The sequence below is a fragment of the Diceros bicornis genome, chromosome 5 (genome assembly GCF_020826845.1).
Source record: "Diceros bicornis minor isolate mBicDic1 chromosome 5, mDicBic1.mat.cur, whole genome shotgun sequence".
Taxonomy (NCBI): Eukaryota; Metazoa; Chordata; class Mammalia; order Perissodactyla; family Rhinocerotidae; genus Diceros; species Diceros bicornis.
This window is the reverse complement of record NC_080744.1, coordinates 97,632,760-97,647,557: the sequence shown is the minus strand read 5'-3', so window position 1 is coordinate 97,647,557 and position 14,798 is coordinate 97,632,760. Positions and strand designations below refer to the sequence as shown.

The window sequence follows — 14,798 nt, the reverse complement described above, 5'->3', positions numbered from 1 at the left end:
AAAACTCATTTAAACACAAAGCCCTTTTTTTCAGACAACTTTTGCATCTTATGGAGTTAGTGTTCTATGGAAAAGAGTTTGGGAAATGCCTCTCATTATATTGACACCATCCATGGTGTTCTACCTGAAACTGGGTGGTTCACACCAAAGCTCCAGGATGCTGGCCGATGTAGGGTGAAGCCTGCCTTCAGAGGAAGGCTTCACCGCGCATTCTCTGCAGGCTAGAGAGCTGGGCATGTAAGATGGGCTCACACTTAGTGTGTGTTTCTGAGCTCTAAGGCAGGACACAGGCGGCATCACCTTCCTGTTCCCTCCTGGAACACAATGAATCCATTCTAGTACTTTTGAGGAAGGTAGAAAAGACTCCAATATGGATTCTCCAATTTTGTTTTCTCCTCCTTTCCTTTTTTTGGGCAGAGTGTGGGTGGGAGAAGAAAATGTGTCCTTTCCTTCATTTCCACCTCTTGCACTGCTCAAAATGTGTTATCCTTGATATAAATGCCTCCAAGAGCAACCAAATGCTTGAAACCAGGATGTCCCCAACAGGCTGCCACATGTGGCTATGCAGGTTTGCCCTGCGCACCTCCAGGGAGCGCCATATGTGGACTGCAGTAGGTCTCCAAGCCCTCAGCCCTAGGGAGACAGCCTTCCTGTGACATTCTACTACAGATGGCTGGAGCCCCATACATAGATGGGTAGATGGCAGGAAACCCACTGCCCTCTCTCCCAACCTCGAAGCTCTGGGAAACGTGGGAAAGGCTTCTGTTTTTCCCTTTTTCCACTTTCTTGAATTCGCAGTCTCACCCACTTCTTGATCCATGTAGCTTCTCTCATCTCTCCTTCCCACATGAGCCCAAGTGAGGAACCCAGACTCTTGTCCTTGATTTCCCCAAAAGTGTCACTGGCCAGTGCCTCTACTGGCAGACTAGGGTAAGAGATGGGGACGGGGCAAGAGTCCATTACAGATCAGCACAGAAATCAATGGCAAATGGGTAACAGGTCCCTCTTTTCTTACTGGTCCCTCAGCCCTCCCCTCCCTCAACCTGGTGGTGGAATTCTCACCTCCTTCTCTCGCTGCCTCTCTGCCTCTTCCAGGGCTGCCTTAGAAACTTATTCTTTTCCTTATTAGGCAGAGTGATTTGGTTCTGTTTCCTTTCCCCAGCTTCTATTTGCATATTCAAACACTCCTTAACACACTCTGCAAAACAAATTACCTCCTACTCCAAGGATCTTTTCTTTAGCAGCTCAAAAAAATAAAAAATAAATGGCAGAAGCTTGGAAATTACAGTCTTCCTTTTAATATGATCGTATTTGTTGATAAGTCTCTCGCTAATATGAATTATATCGCACCCACCCGAGAAGGCAGAAACAGGTATAGTTCATTTCTGTTTGCATTTGTTTGTTTTAAACAGCAATTTCTTTTTCTTGCCGTGTACAGGTTGATGGTGGACGTCATTACCATTGGGGTGACTTTGTATCCCCATTTGCACAGGACAGTTCCATTTTATACCTGTTGTCCCAGCTTAATCACTAATAGCACCCCTTTCACTCCCAAAAATGTCTTGATTCTGATGATGAACTAAATGGTCACCCTCACGGAAGCAGTCCCTGAGGGCTGAGGACTTTTCTCCTCCACAGTCTCATGTGTAGACACCACCTAACAACAGTCGAAGACTTAAAACAGCTCTCAGGAGTCAATTTCATGACTGTCAACCATCAACAGGGAAGAAGATGTCCAGAAGAGGAAAGGGAAAAATACAATTTGTGTAAGAGAAAGGCAGGGAGCTTACACGTTACTTTTGGTTAGCATCCATAGGTACATGGTGGCCACCTATAAATCTGTATGTATGTGTCTGTTTATCTGGCTACAACCTACCAATCTATCTAGCTATCTATCTATCTCAAGCGATGTCACAGTTTAGATATCTAATTCTGGGAAGTGTTCTAAGGAAGAACAATTGTAAAATAGAGCTGAAAAGGAGTTTAAAAGTCACCCTGTCACACAGGGACACTCAGGCAAGTCACACAGCAAGTTTGTGGCTGAGCCAAGACTTGAACTTGTGTCTTCTACTCCCAACCCAGGGCTTTCTTCTCTCTTATTTATCATGCTTCTCTCTTGACTCTATATGCCATCCTCACCTCACTCCTAATGAGAAGAATGAAACACAGCCCAAGATGAGAGGGTTTTGTTTCTTTCTGTTGCTTTTGAGAATTGATGAGGACACAAGTTATGGAATTAGACGGATAGAGAATCAAGTCTCAATTCTGTCCTTGCAAGGGAAGTGACTTTGGGCAACAGTGTCATCTGTAGAAAGGTAATAGTAGTTGTGATGAGGATTAAATGAGATCATGTGTGTAAAACATTTGACACCCAGTAAACAGTCTTATTTTTCTTCCTTTTCTCTCCACAGTACACTTTAAGAGTCTGGAGGGAATTTCTTCCTCAGGCATTTGTTAGAACAAAAGTGTACCTAATTCATTACTCACTCGCATTCAGGGAAGGGCTACCCAAAGTGTGATCCAGACAGTGGGCAAGTGGGTGCGTAGGATTTTAAAGGAGCCACAAGGAGGAGGCAGGAGGCCTGGGTCTGAACATGGCTCCACCATGAAGTTGATGGGCATTCCTTCTCTGAGCGTCTGTGTCCTCCTCGGTAAAGTGAAGGCCTTGAACTTGCTCTCAGATGTCCCTGCCAGCTTGAGCCTTGTCCTCCCATGCTCGTCTTTCTAGGCTACTTATAACAGACTATCATGGGAGAAAAGGGAGCAGGCCCATTGGATGGCCATGGTATTGACTGAAATGCTGACTGAGGGACTGAACAGGATTAAGATCACGCCCTTGCCTCTCACCAAAGGTTCAGGGAGAGCTGCTTGTCTGAGAGAATAGAGAGCCTCTCTGGAGCAGGGAAGCTTGTATGTTTGGATCCTCCCTTACGAGGTGAAGGGACCCAACTAGAAAACTGAGGTTCTAGCCCTGGCTTTGCACACATGGGTCGTGTGACCTTGGGCAAATCACTTAACTTATCTGAGTCTCATTTTCCTCATCTCTAAAAAAAAATTTACTATAGGTTTGTGTAAGACTTAAGCAAGATTAAAAGGTGTAAGAGCCCAGCCCGAGGCTGGGACATGAAGGGTCCAGATTCTGGATGCTTCCAGAGCATGGCTGCCCAGGAGTTGGCGAGTAGGCAAACTTTGTCATATAAAGACTCTGGAGGGAACTGGTGTGTTTACCCTAGATTAGTGCTTCTCAGTCGGGGCTGTTTTGTCACTCCCCTCCCCAGTGGAATATTTGGCAATGAATATCTGAAGACATTTTTGGTTGTCACAACTGAGGAGGGAGGCATCTGGTGGGTAGAGTCCAAGGATGCTACTCAACATCTCCCAGGGCCCAGGACAGCCCCTTGAAATGCTAACAGTCCTGAGGATGGCATTGTTTTTGGGTGGTATACAGACTTTCCAGGGCCTGGCACCATGGGAGGTACTTACTAGGTGTGGGTTGAATTGATGTCCTGGCAGCAGGAGCTTCCCTTGTTGGGTGACATCACTGGGCAGTCAGAACCCAGGCCTGAGGACGTGGATGGAAGATCTCAGTCAAGATAAATGAGGTGTTTCTGCCATCCTCAGTGTCCTGCTATGGACAGGCCACCTTGTGAGGTAGTGAGTGTCTTGTTTCTGGGGTGTTCAAGATGGAGCAGGATGCCCATTTGTCAGGGATGCTTGCGAACCGAGTCTGTCGTTGGAGAAGAGGTAAGGCTCAGGCTAGAGGCCCTCTGAGGCCTTTTAGTTCTGAGATTGATGAGTTCATAGGATTCAGACCCAAAAGGGGCCTCAGAGATCATGGAGTTGGAGTCCTTCATTTGTGGCAGGGAAAGTGAGTTGAGATGTTGGGGGACTTATCTAAGGTCCCCATGCTGGTTGCATGCATGGCTAAGACTGTACCCCAGGTCTCTCAATGTCTTTAATGGTCTTTCTGCTTCCCCCACTGACTCTGTGATTCCAAGAAGGATATTGAAGAGCTGGAGTTTACAACCTCTTCTGGTTCTCAGCCCAGGGGTTGCAAATGTGGCTTGATGTGCATGATGGGCTACAAAGCTGGCTTGGATTCATAAGTGAGGGCACAGTGAGGAACATCAACACCAGTATTCTTAGAAAGCCCGCCTGGCCCAGCTCAGATGCTGCCTCCCAGGTGAAGCTCTCTCCATCACCTTCCTAGTGGAATCCCATCTATGCCACCCCTTCACGTTAAGTCCTTGTCAGCTGTGTGCTTGCTGTGTCCTCACCAGAGTAGGCTCACATGACGTAGTCTATGGTCTCCTCTGGGACCCATATCTAACATTTTGTCCCCTTTCTCACCCCACAGAGCCTCGACCCCAACACCTCCAGCTGGAAGGGACTTTAAAGTCACTGCTCCATCCCTCTGCCCCACCCTTCCCAGGCCCAACACCTGTGTCAGGTCCAACTCCAACCCCCCAGTACTCCTCCTGGGTCTGGTGTACGGCTGATGCTGTTTAATGTTTGTCAAATGAATGAGCTTGTGAATAATTGGATGCTGGAATTGGAAATGTCCCCTGTCTTGACCCCTGCAGGTCAAGGACGTTGTGGGATATAACTCTTTGGGCCACTGCTTCTTCACGGAAGATGGGCCAGAGGAACGCAACACCTTTGATCACTGTCTTGGCCTCCTTGTCAAGTCTGGAACCCTCCTCCCCTCTGACCGTGACAGCAAGATGTGCAAGATGATCACAGAAGACTCCTATCCGGGGTACATCCCCAAGCCCAGGCAGGACTGCAAGTAAGCCCCTCCCTCTCTGTGCCCACATGCCGCTGCAGGCCCATGCCCGGGGAGGGCTCTCTGAGCACATAGAGCAGCTGACTGCTGCACTCCTGGGCTTCTGAGCAGCTCGGACCTCACAGCCTCAACCCGTACTGCTCTCAGCGTCTTGGAGAAAGGGCAAGAACATGTTCTCTACTTCTCCCTGCTCAGTGTGCCTCGTGTGCATGGTTCTTGTCCAAAGGAAAGCACTGTTCTCATCCTCGGGCTCTTCCTGAGGCCACACACGGTGCTCCTCCGAGGAGAGGGAGCGGCTGCCCCCTTGGCTCCTACAGTGTGTACATGTAGGCACCAGCCGCACTGATCCATTTCTAGACACGAGAGACAGAGACAGAGACAGAGACAGAGAGAGCTTCCTATGCGGTCACCCTTCTGAGTCCAGGGCCTCTCCCTTAGAAATGGCCACTTTCCTGGTGCTTCTGACTTACATTTATTTTAGAGCCAATCTTAGACTTTGCCCACAAACGCTTCTACCTTAAAGAGCCATGCCCTTTTCAAGGTCTGAAAATTTTAAGTGCTTAAATGCACCACAGTTTAACAAGAAAACTGGGTTTCAGATCAACAAATCAAGGATTTCTCAAGTCACTGATAAGAGGCTCTTCAAACCGATATTAGCTTGCCTGACATGGGCCCGTCCATGCAGCAGAGTGGGAGCTGGTAGACTTTTGTATGACACTATTCCATCTCTTCCCCTCCCCGCAGTGCTGTGTCCACCTTCTGGATTGCCAATCCCAACAACAACCTCATAAACTGCGCTGCTGCAGGATCCGAGGTGAGCAGAAACATCACTTCTTTGGCAGAAAGTAGGGGTGGGGGTTGGGAGAGAGGAGAGGGCCGGGGCTAGCCTGGAAATATGTGTGCCTGAGCCCCGAGTCTAGCTATCCATGCAGTCAGGCTGGGAGTGAAGAGGCAAAAAGCCAGACTGGGAGTCAGATGTATGGATTTTAAGTGATGGCTCTGTCACTTCATCACACTGGTGGTCATAGCTAATGAGTACTAAGCACTAAGTACTAAGTACGTGTAATAACTCATTATTAGATTGAAATTATTGTAGCCTAGAACAGTGCCTGGCACATCAGTGTTCTAAGCTAAAATAATTTAATTCTTATATCCACCCTATGAGGTGTAGGTATCATTACCTACCGCCTGACGAGTGAGGACAGGAAGGCAGGGAGAGCTAACGTGCCCTGGGGCATGCACGGGTTACAGACATGGCATTCTGTCTACACAGCCCTGCTCTTAGCCACCCCTCCCTGCTGCTTACCCTCCATGGGACCCTAGCAAGTCAGGTGCTGTCTCAGGGCCTCAGCTCCCATATCTGTGGAATGAAAGGGAAAATCCTCCCCTTATGTCAGGAGGAGGTGGTGAACCCAGCAGCAACTCTGAAGCAGATAGAGGAGGACCCTATGAAGGGTTCTAACAGTCAGGGTGGACCCCACAAAATACATTTGCCTCAAACTTCTTGCTGTTTTCCTTCAAGAACTGGGCCACAGGGAGTTGTGTTTGTGGATGGGTGGTGATGGTACTAGACCCACCCCACCTAATCACCCTGACAAGGGGCTTGCTGGTGCTGATTCTGTGGCTTTCCCTTTGTGCCTTCCCCTAACAGGAAACTGGATTTTGGTTCATTTTTCACCACGTCCCGACGGGCCCCTCAGTGGGAATGTACTCCCCAGGTTACTCGGAGCACATCCCACTGGGAAAATTCCATAACAACCGGGCACATTCCAACTACCGGGTAAGACTTTGCAGACTGCGCCTCCCCGGCCGGCCAATCAGTCCGCCTTCCCAGGCCTGCAAATGATTAGAGCCGGGATGGCCACTTGGCTACGACGGGGACAACTGCGTTCCCAGCGCTGGTCTTGAAGAAAAGGAAGCGGCCTTCCAAGGCCTCCCAGGCCACTGGCCACTCTTAGCAAGAATCTCCTGTGGCTCCTCCTGCCTTGGCCTTGACTTAGCATCCGGCTAGAACCAAAAGATGAGCAAGATGCCCCTTCACTCCAGCCGACGGGAGGAGGGCTTCTCCTTCTCCTCCTGAGCTGGACGCCTGAATTTGATTTTGTAGTTCACTCGGTGGGATGGTGCAGTGTGGACTGTGAAAAGTGAGGCCTGACCCATAAGCTAGAGAGAATCAGGACATGGTTCTGAAGGAGGGTGGAGGCAGCCTTAGCATCCTCTCCTCTGTTCCCTTGTGTTTTGTTCCTGGGAAATGGGTTGCTCCGTCCATGCAGAGTTGAGGAGGCAGGTGGAAAACAGAAATCCCTCAGTCACTTATCAATAGTTCTGTGGTCCAGAACCAAGCTAGGTGCTAGGGGAAGAGACTGAGATCTCGAGTGTGTCAAGGACCCCCAGTTGGGACAGCATCAAGACCACGGGACGCGGGAATGGAGCTTGGGAGCGAGGCTGAGACCAGAGACGCTGCTCTTGGGGACCCTAGGGCACTGCATAGATGGACGCCCGAATGTCAAGGCTGGTCTTCTGGTCCAATCCCTAAGGATACGGATGAAGAAACTGAGGCCCACTAGAGGGCAACAGACACATTCAGGGTCAAAAAAAAAAAAAGGCTTAACCAGGGAGAAGACGGTTAAGAAGAGAAATCATCTCAGGATAGACCAGCACTTGCACCTAGGAGGGGGAGGGAAAGGGCCTGTGGGAGTACTGGGCAGCCTGGGCAGAGGGGGAGACCCCGTCTCCCAGAAGCTAAGACAGGATAGTGTCACAGAGAGAGGACAGAGGCGAGGAGGGCAACAGCCTCACCCTGACAGAGGAGGGAGTTAGTGCAGACCTCAGAATGGGCATTTCCGAGGGCCGTGGCCTGGGAGAGCTGTCGCCATGTGGAACAGGCACAGGGGCCATCCGCTGTGGGGGCAGCGAGAGCCGTGGAGAGAATGTTGGCTGCTTGTTGAGACCTCGCCCTTGAGAAGCCTTCCCCTGAGCAGGGGTGGCCACGTAGTACATGGCTGTTTGGAGAGGTTGGAAGGGGAGGAATATGCGAGGGAGGATAGTTTCCAACAAAGAAGTAGGCAAGGACTCATGGGCACAGGGGGACGGGCGGCCTGGAGGAAGGTGGCAGGGCAGGAAAGGAGCAAGAGGAAGCCCCAGCTGATTGATTCATTGTCTGAGTGGAGGAGGAAGCCCCCGCTGATGTCCACGCCCAGTGAGCCTGAGTCCACATCCACTGTGTGAGCGTCCTGTCCCGGGACTCTGCCCCTGGGCTAGCTTACGTAGTCCTCCCAGCCCTCCTGGGAAATCAGTGTTATCAGCCCATCTTACAGAGGCTGTGACTGAGGCTCCAGAGCTATGACTTACCCAAAGTCATAGCTCATCAGAGAAGAGCTGGGAGTCTAGCTCCGCATCTCCTGACTCGCATCACTATTGCTTAGCTCTAAGTCAGCTGAAGAATACAACGGTCAGAGTGTCCTCCGACTGTCTAAAGAAGCGAAACCCGAGCTGGAGCCTTCCTAAGAGGCCACGGGAGTCCAGGAATGAAGGAAGGCTGAACGTGCCCCCTGGGCAGCATCCTCCAGCTGCCTCAATGCCCACTTACCCTTGGCTGACAAAGTGCCACCTTTGGAGCCAAATAAGAAAGTGAGGTTCTGTCCTCGAGTCAGGCAGGAACCAAGACAAGACCGTGGGAGGATCACAGACCCCTGGCCCAAGGCCAAGGCAAGACTTAAGTTTAGCATTTTATTAAATCTCTGCAGACACGTTTCCCAAGAATGCATACCTGTCATCCTTGATTTGGGGCCTGGGCTCATAACTGCCCAAAGCAGTGTGAATTCTGGGCATGGACTTAGCTGTGTGGCCTTAGACAAGATCCTTAACCCCTCTAGACCTCAGTTTCCTCATCTGCACCTCAAAGAGGACACATTCCAGATTTGAGCTGAGCAATGCATAACAATGCAGGCTCTTCACCTCCCTCACTGCAGACCCCCTGCTTCCATTAATGCATCCTGAGAGCAAAGCTGGTTTAACAGAACACTCAAGAATGTGCAGTGAGGCTGGGTGAGAAGATGCCTGGGTCTGCAGTAGAAGCTAATGTGTCCCTGAATGTCTCCTCTCCCCAGGCTGGCATGATCATAGACAATGGAGTCAAAACTACAGAGGCCTCTGCCAAGGACAAACGGCCCTTCCTCTCCATCATCTCTGCCAGGTAATCAACCCTCAGGAACACATACACTCCATGTGACCACTCAACTCAGCCCCATTCCCTTTGTTCATTCATTCATTCGTTCATTAGGTATCTGTTGAGCCCTTTCTATGTCCTGCACATTGAACTAATTGCTGGGGATACTGAGAGGGGTAAAATCAGAATTAGAGTTTAGGCTCCAGCACCCGAAGGGAAGTAGAAATTCCTAGAGGTTTCTGAATCCCTCAGCAAAAGCCAATACCTGGTTAGTCAACAGGCGTGGCTGGGGCCACCGTGGGTTGGGCTGGGAGCAAAAGGTGAAGAGAAAAGAAGGGAAGAATTTCACCATCAATTTAACGGGAAAGAACACGCAGGTGGTACCTACAAATAAATCTGGAGCTCAGCTGAAGGCCAGGGGCCACTTTTTAAAAGGTGCTGTCAAAACCTCAAGGCAATTAGGAAAACCAGTACCCTTTAACGAGACCAAGTTGCTTGGTCTCCGTCACAAGTGGGTGACACTAGTGACATGATAATGTCCCCGGAAAACTTTTGCTGGACTGGACATCAGTGAGCATCCACGCTCAGCACTCCATTTTGTAGCTGAGAGACAGAAGCCCAGAAAAGGCCCTCGGTCAAGGGTCCCCCGGTTAGTGGGGCAGCATCGCAGGCTGGGTTTGGGATTGGCTGTCTGAACTTTCCTCTGTGCTCTGCTGCTGCCTGGGAGCGCTCCTCAGTGGTGCAGATGAACAAGAGAAGTGAAGTGTCTGTAGCCTGCATGAGGCTGGACCTTAGAGAAAAGATCTTTTGCTTCTGGGCTGAGCTGAGAAAGCTCATTCCAGAGCCCAGGGGATGTGAGTCGGCTGCTGTTTAGTCAGTGTCTTCCAGGGCACTGTGAGCAGAGAGAAGCTCACAGCCCAGCAGGGAGTCTGTTCAGGAGCCCCCCCAACACCCGACCTGTGTGTGTTCTAGATACAGCCCTCACCAGGATGCTGACCCGCTGAAGCCTCGGGAGCCGGCCATCATCAAGCATTTCACCGCCTACAAGAACCAGGACCACGGGGCCTGGCTGCGCGGTGGGGATGTGTGGCTGGACAGCTGCCGGTGAGTCCTCCGGGCAGGGGAGAGATGAGAGCAAGGCAGAGAGAGGAAACAAGACACACCAACCTTTGGTTTCTGGTCCCCCAACCAGGCAGGGGCATAGAATGGCAGCAGGCAGGAACCCCCCAAAAAACCCTAACAATAGCATATGGCTTCAGCCCACAAGGCCAGGTGCTGTGGGTCATGATTTGCCCCCAAATAGTCACTGAGCTTGGCTCTCTCAGGCCACACAGCCAGTCAGCGACAGGAAGGAAGAAGAAGAAAAACTAGCCTGTTCTAGGCACCTACTATGTGCTGAATCCCTGGTTGCGTTTCTTACCATGTTTCTCAAAGATATAAATTATCATCTCCATTTTAGAGATGACAAACTGAGGCTCAGTTCAGTGAATTTCCAAAAGGTAAGTGGTTGAGCTGAGACTTGAAATTTTAGCTCATTGGACTCCGAGGCCCAAACACAGAAGACAAGGAACCCTGAGTTCTGATATAAGGCCCCCTGGGGAGCCACTAGCCCACGCTGGACAAGGGTCGGAAGGGACAGGCCGCTGAGTTGGGATTTGTTTTAAAGGAATATCATGAAATGTTCTCCTTGTCTGCCTTTTGTGTTAAAAGTCGGAGATCAGAAACTCTACATAGGAAGTAAATGTATTTCTCCATTTTATTGTGACCAATTAAAGGAGCAATAAAGGTGAAAGGGAGGAAGAGGAAGTGAAAGAGTGTGAGGAGGGACATGGAGACACAGAGTTCACATACATACACGGAGAGAGAAAGACAGGGAGAGAGAGAGAGAAAGCCTGCTCAGAAAAGCAGAGGCCAGGGAGAGACAGACACTGATGGAGCCCCAGGCAGCCCCAGAGAGAGCAGAACGTGGCTGGGAGAGGCAAAGGAAATGTCACTGGCAGAGAAACGGGTGGGCATTCTTTTCATGGGGTCAGAGAGGTCATGGGTTTTGAGAAGAGGGGAAAGGGAAGAAGAGAGCCACTTCGGGGTTTCTGAAGGCATTTAGGGGATGAGGAGGCAGGCTTGTTCTGATTGGCTCTGGAGGGCAGAAGTTTATAGGCACAGGGCAAATTCCAGCTCAACCGAAGGAGGAGCTTTCCCGCAAGACAAAGTATTAGTCAATGAGGTGAGCTGTTCATCCCCAGAGCAGAGGCCCGATGGCGCCAGGAGAGAGGTTTTGCAGGAGGTGAGGAGGGGAGAAGACAGACGGCACCTGCGCCAAGCCTCTGCGGCGCTCCAAGGCCAGGGAACATCTTGGTTCCCAAGAGGTCAAGTACCCACAGAGACAGTGGGTGCCAGACTTGGGGCAGCAAGACAAGCTGTGAAGCCCTTGCCAATGGGGTTGGATCTTCCAGCCCTCTGCCAGACTCCCTTCGAGATAGCCCAGAATCTGGCTGGCGCCGAGGGGGCAGGCCCCCAAGGGGTAGGGTTGGCACAGTCAGGGGCTGACAGAAGATGGGGATCCCTTCAAGGACTTTGAACATTTGGCCATTGTGTCCATTCCAGAAAGATCACTCTAGCAACCATGAGATGCAGGCGGGGGTGGGAGGGGGCTCTCCTGGAGGTGGGAAAGACAACTAAGATACTACTGCCACAGTCTGGCGAGAGCTTAGCTGAAACCGAGCTTTCGGGACCCTGAACAGGCTTAGAAGGAAGATAATTGTGTTGTTTTAGACATGCTGACCTTGAGATGCTTTTGAGATATTCAGTGGAAATACCCCAAACTTTGGAAGAGCAGACGAGAAGGGCAGGTGATTTGAGAGTGAGCAGCAGACCAGCAGGGATGGAAGCTGTGAGTCTCTGTGAGGTCCCCAGGGACATGGTGGAGCATGAGAGGACCTTGGGCAGAGCACTGGGGGACAGCAACGGTGAGGAGGAGCCATGAAGGGACTGAGAGACAAGACCCAGGAAGTTTGGGGAAAGAACTGGAGAGCACAAGGCCCTGGAAGATGGCCGTGAATGATTGATCTGAACTGGATGGGCTTCAGAGAGAGAGAGAAGTGCAAGTGTCCCAGAGGAGAGGGAGCAGGGCAAGCAGGAGCAAACCAGGAACCAGAGACCACTGGGGCAACCGGGACCAGCCTGGCGTGGCTGAAGCAGTGGGAAAGTGGACTCCCCATGGCCTTGAGCACAAGCGCAAGGATTTGGGCTTAGGTTTATGGACGATTTGAAGCCACTGGAGTTTAGGAAGCAGAGAGTGTCGGGGAGAATGGCACTTTGAGGAGAGGAGCCTGGCGGGTGTACAGAACAGGCGGAAGGAGACCCAGGTACATCTGCCCCGGGGACAAGGGAACGAAGGCAGCCACATCTTTGGCCCTAGGGTCTGGGGCAGGGCAGCCCCAAGGCTCAGCTCAGATTCTGTGCCATCCCTTGTCACTCACAACCAGACTCCTTCCAGAAGTGTGCTCCTCCTGACCCTCAAAGGAGACAGAGGCAAAAGGGAGCTGATGAGATGGCCACAGTGTAATTGTCCTTCTCAGGGCCAGCGTCTGCTTGACTTCTGGGAAACTTGGACCTCAGTGCTATTTGTCCTCCTTGCTACAGCTGACATAGCAGGGAGGATGGCTAAGGGGAAATGGAACTGCACCCACATAGCCCGCCTTTACCCAGTGCTGGCCCTGGGAGTGGCAAGGCCCTCCACGTGCCCCTGGCCCCACCTCCCAGAAGCCCTGGAATCACAGATGAGCATGGACTGGAGAGGGAAGCTCATGGAGCCCAGGCTGCATGCTGCAAATGCAAGGTGGCATCAGACGCTGAGTGGGAGGGGGCCTAGAATGTCCCCTTATTATACAGAATGGGAGAGGCCACAGCTCCCTCAGGAAACCCTCTACACTCATGGAAAGACTCCTTCCCCACACAGTACCCACAGTATGACTCCAGGCAGGGAAGGGTCCTTCCTGCCATGACTTCGCTGAATGTGGAGCTAGAGCATGCTCTGACTGTCTGCTCTTGTCCCAGGTTTGCTGACAATGGCATCGGCCTGACCCTGGCCAGGTAAGAGCAGCTGTTCTTGTGCTTAGCCCTCTGTGGGAGGCTGTCTCTGGACATCTCTTCTCAGAGATCTTCTCTCTACAGTGGTGGAACCTTCCCGTATGATGATGGCTCCAAGCAGGAGATAAAGAACAGCCTGTTTGTTGGTGAGAGTGGCAACGTGGGGACAGAGATGATGGACAACAGGATCTGGGGCCCAGGCGGCTTGGACCACAGTGGAAGGACCCTTCCTATAGGCCAGTAGGTTTGCAACCATGGCAGCTTCCTTGTTCTGCATGGCTTAGCCTAAGTGGCAGCAATGGAAGGAAAGATGCTAGGATGTGATTTCTACCTGTTGACTATGAATTCCTCTGTCCTCTACTAGTCAGAGCAATCACTGAAACAACGGAGATTAACCAGCAGTGGGGTGAAATCGAGCATGGGAGAAGTCAAAATACTGTGTTAAATATAACTCAGGGGACATAGCTATCAAAATGCACAGTGTGGTTCTGGGCCACGTTGGTGGGAATTCGGTGTCCAGGATCAGTGACCACGGGTTCCTTTCTCCTCTGACGGCACACCCACTTGGAGCATTTTATCCACTTCTGAGGACGGTTGAGTGATAGACTCAGGCCAAAGCACACTCACAGGAGAATAACCAGGAGGGGGACAAAACCCAAAGTCATGCTACATGCAGGTTGGGATCTTCAACCAGAAGATGAGATCGTCCTTGGGGGACAGCATGAGAGATGTTGTCATACATTCTCGGGGCTGCCTCGTGCATATAAGATGAAACTCATTCTACGTGGACCCTGAGGGTTAAAATTGGTTTGGTGCAGGGAAGAATTTTCTAGCCATCAGATTTGTTCAACAACAGAAGAGTGGAGCTGTCCTGAGGAGTTGGGGGCTTGCTCTGACGACTGGGTGATTGGAGAGGGAGGGGTGACTTGGAGAATTAACAGAGCAAATGGACTTGGTCCATTCCTCAGCCACAGCCTGGGTCAGTCTCTCCTCCTTCTGATGGTGTTTCTGTTCAGATATGAATTCAAGCTGGAGAGCAAGGCTCTGAGCAGCATGGGGGTCCCTGTTCTCCGAGTGCTGAGATCAGCCCTTCCTGCCCCCCTGAGCTTTCTTCTCTTTCTCTAGGAAAATATAATGCCTACCTTTATAGGCAAGACACAGCCTAAACTCCCAACCTGAGGGCATGTGTATCTTTGAAAAGGTTTTGCAGATGGAACCATGGCGTCCTTTGGCATACGCTGTAGAGAATCCCTTGTTTCTGTCTAACCTAAGTGATGTAGCGGTCCCTTCAGATCATTTTTATGAGCAACTCTGGGTCTGCACATTTGGGGTTGCTTTGCTGAAGGTTATCAGCCTCCCAGGGCCGGAGTGTTCTGATGACTTCCAGAGGTGACTTTGTTTATGGAGGCCTGACAGCTCTGTCAGACTCAGGCAGGTTCCTCAAACTACGTCTGTGAGCAGGAACCTGGGACCGTGCCGTCCTAATCGTGGGTAATTCATCCCGTATGGGCCTGGGTTGGAGTCTGAAGGAAAAGTAAGCCACAGTTTAAATATAGAGCTAGTAAGAACGGGCTGTCTCTGAAATACCTTAAATGGAAAAATGTACAGATCTACCCCATGAGAATCAAGAAGGGATCAAGGTGAGGATGTTAACCAATTACAAATATGAAAAATACAGAAATACAAGAAGTCCTTGGTGTCCACTGAAGGCACATTGCCAAGACTGGTGTGAGTAGGGTCTTCCTCAGGGATCTG

The 14,798-nt window shown here is 50.9% G+C and overlaps 1 protein-coding gene across 8 annotated transcripts in view; it reads left to right on the top strand.

Moving 5' to 3' along the window:
* Positions 1-14,798, top strand: part of CEMIP (cell migration inducing hyaluronidase 1) — a 159,619-nt gene that overhangs the window by 125,218 nt on the left and 19,603 nt on the right. For 7 of the 8 annotated variants that reach the window (XM_058542598.1, XM_058542597.1, XM_058542592.1 and 4 more), the window contains 7 exons: positions 4,584-4,789; positions 5,531-5,600; positions 6,438-6,566; positions 8,896-8,981; positions 9,927-10,058; positions 13,011-13,046; positions 13,128-13,283. In XM_058542598.1, the coding sequence (XP_058398581.1) occupies positions 4,584-4,789; positions 5,531-5,600; positions 6,438-6,566; positions 8,896-8,981; positions 9,927-10,058; positions 13,011-13,046; positions 13,128-13,283 (815 nt within the window). The remainder of the gene's footprint in view (positions 1-4,583; positions 4,790-5,530; positions 5,601-6,437; positions 6,567-8,895; positions 8,982-9,926; positions 10,059-13,010; positions 13,047-13,127; positions 13,284-14,798) is intronic. The other variant, XM_058542595.1, reaches the window with a different exon arrangement.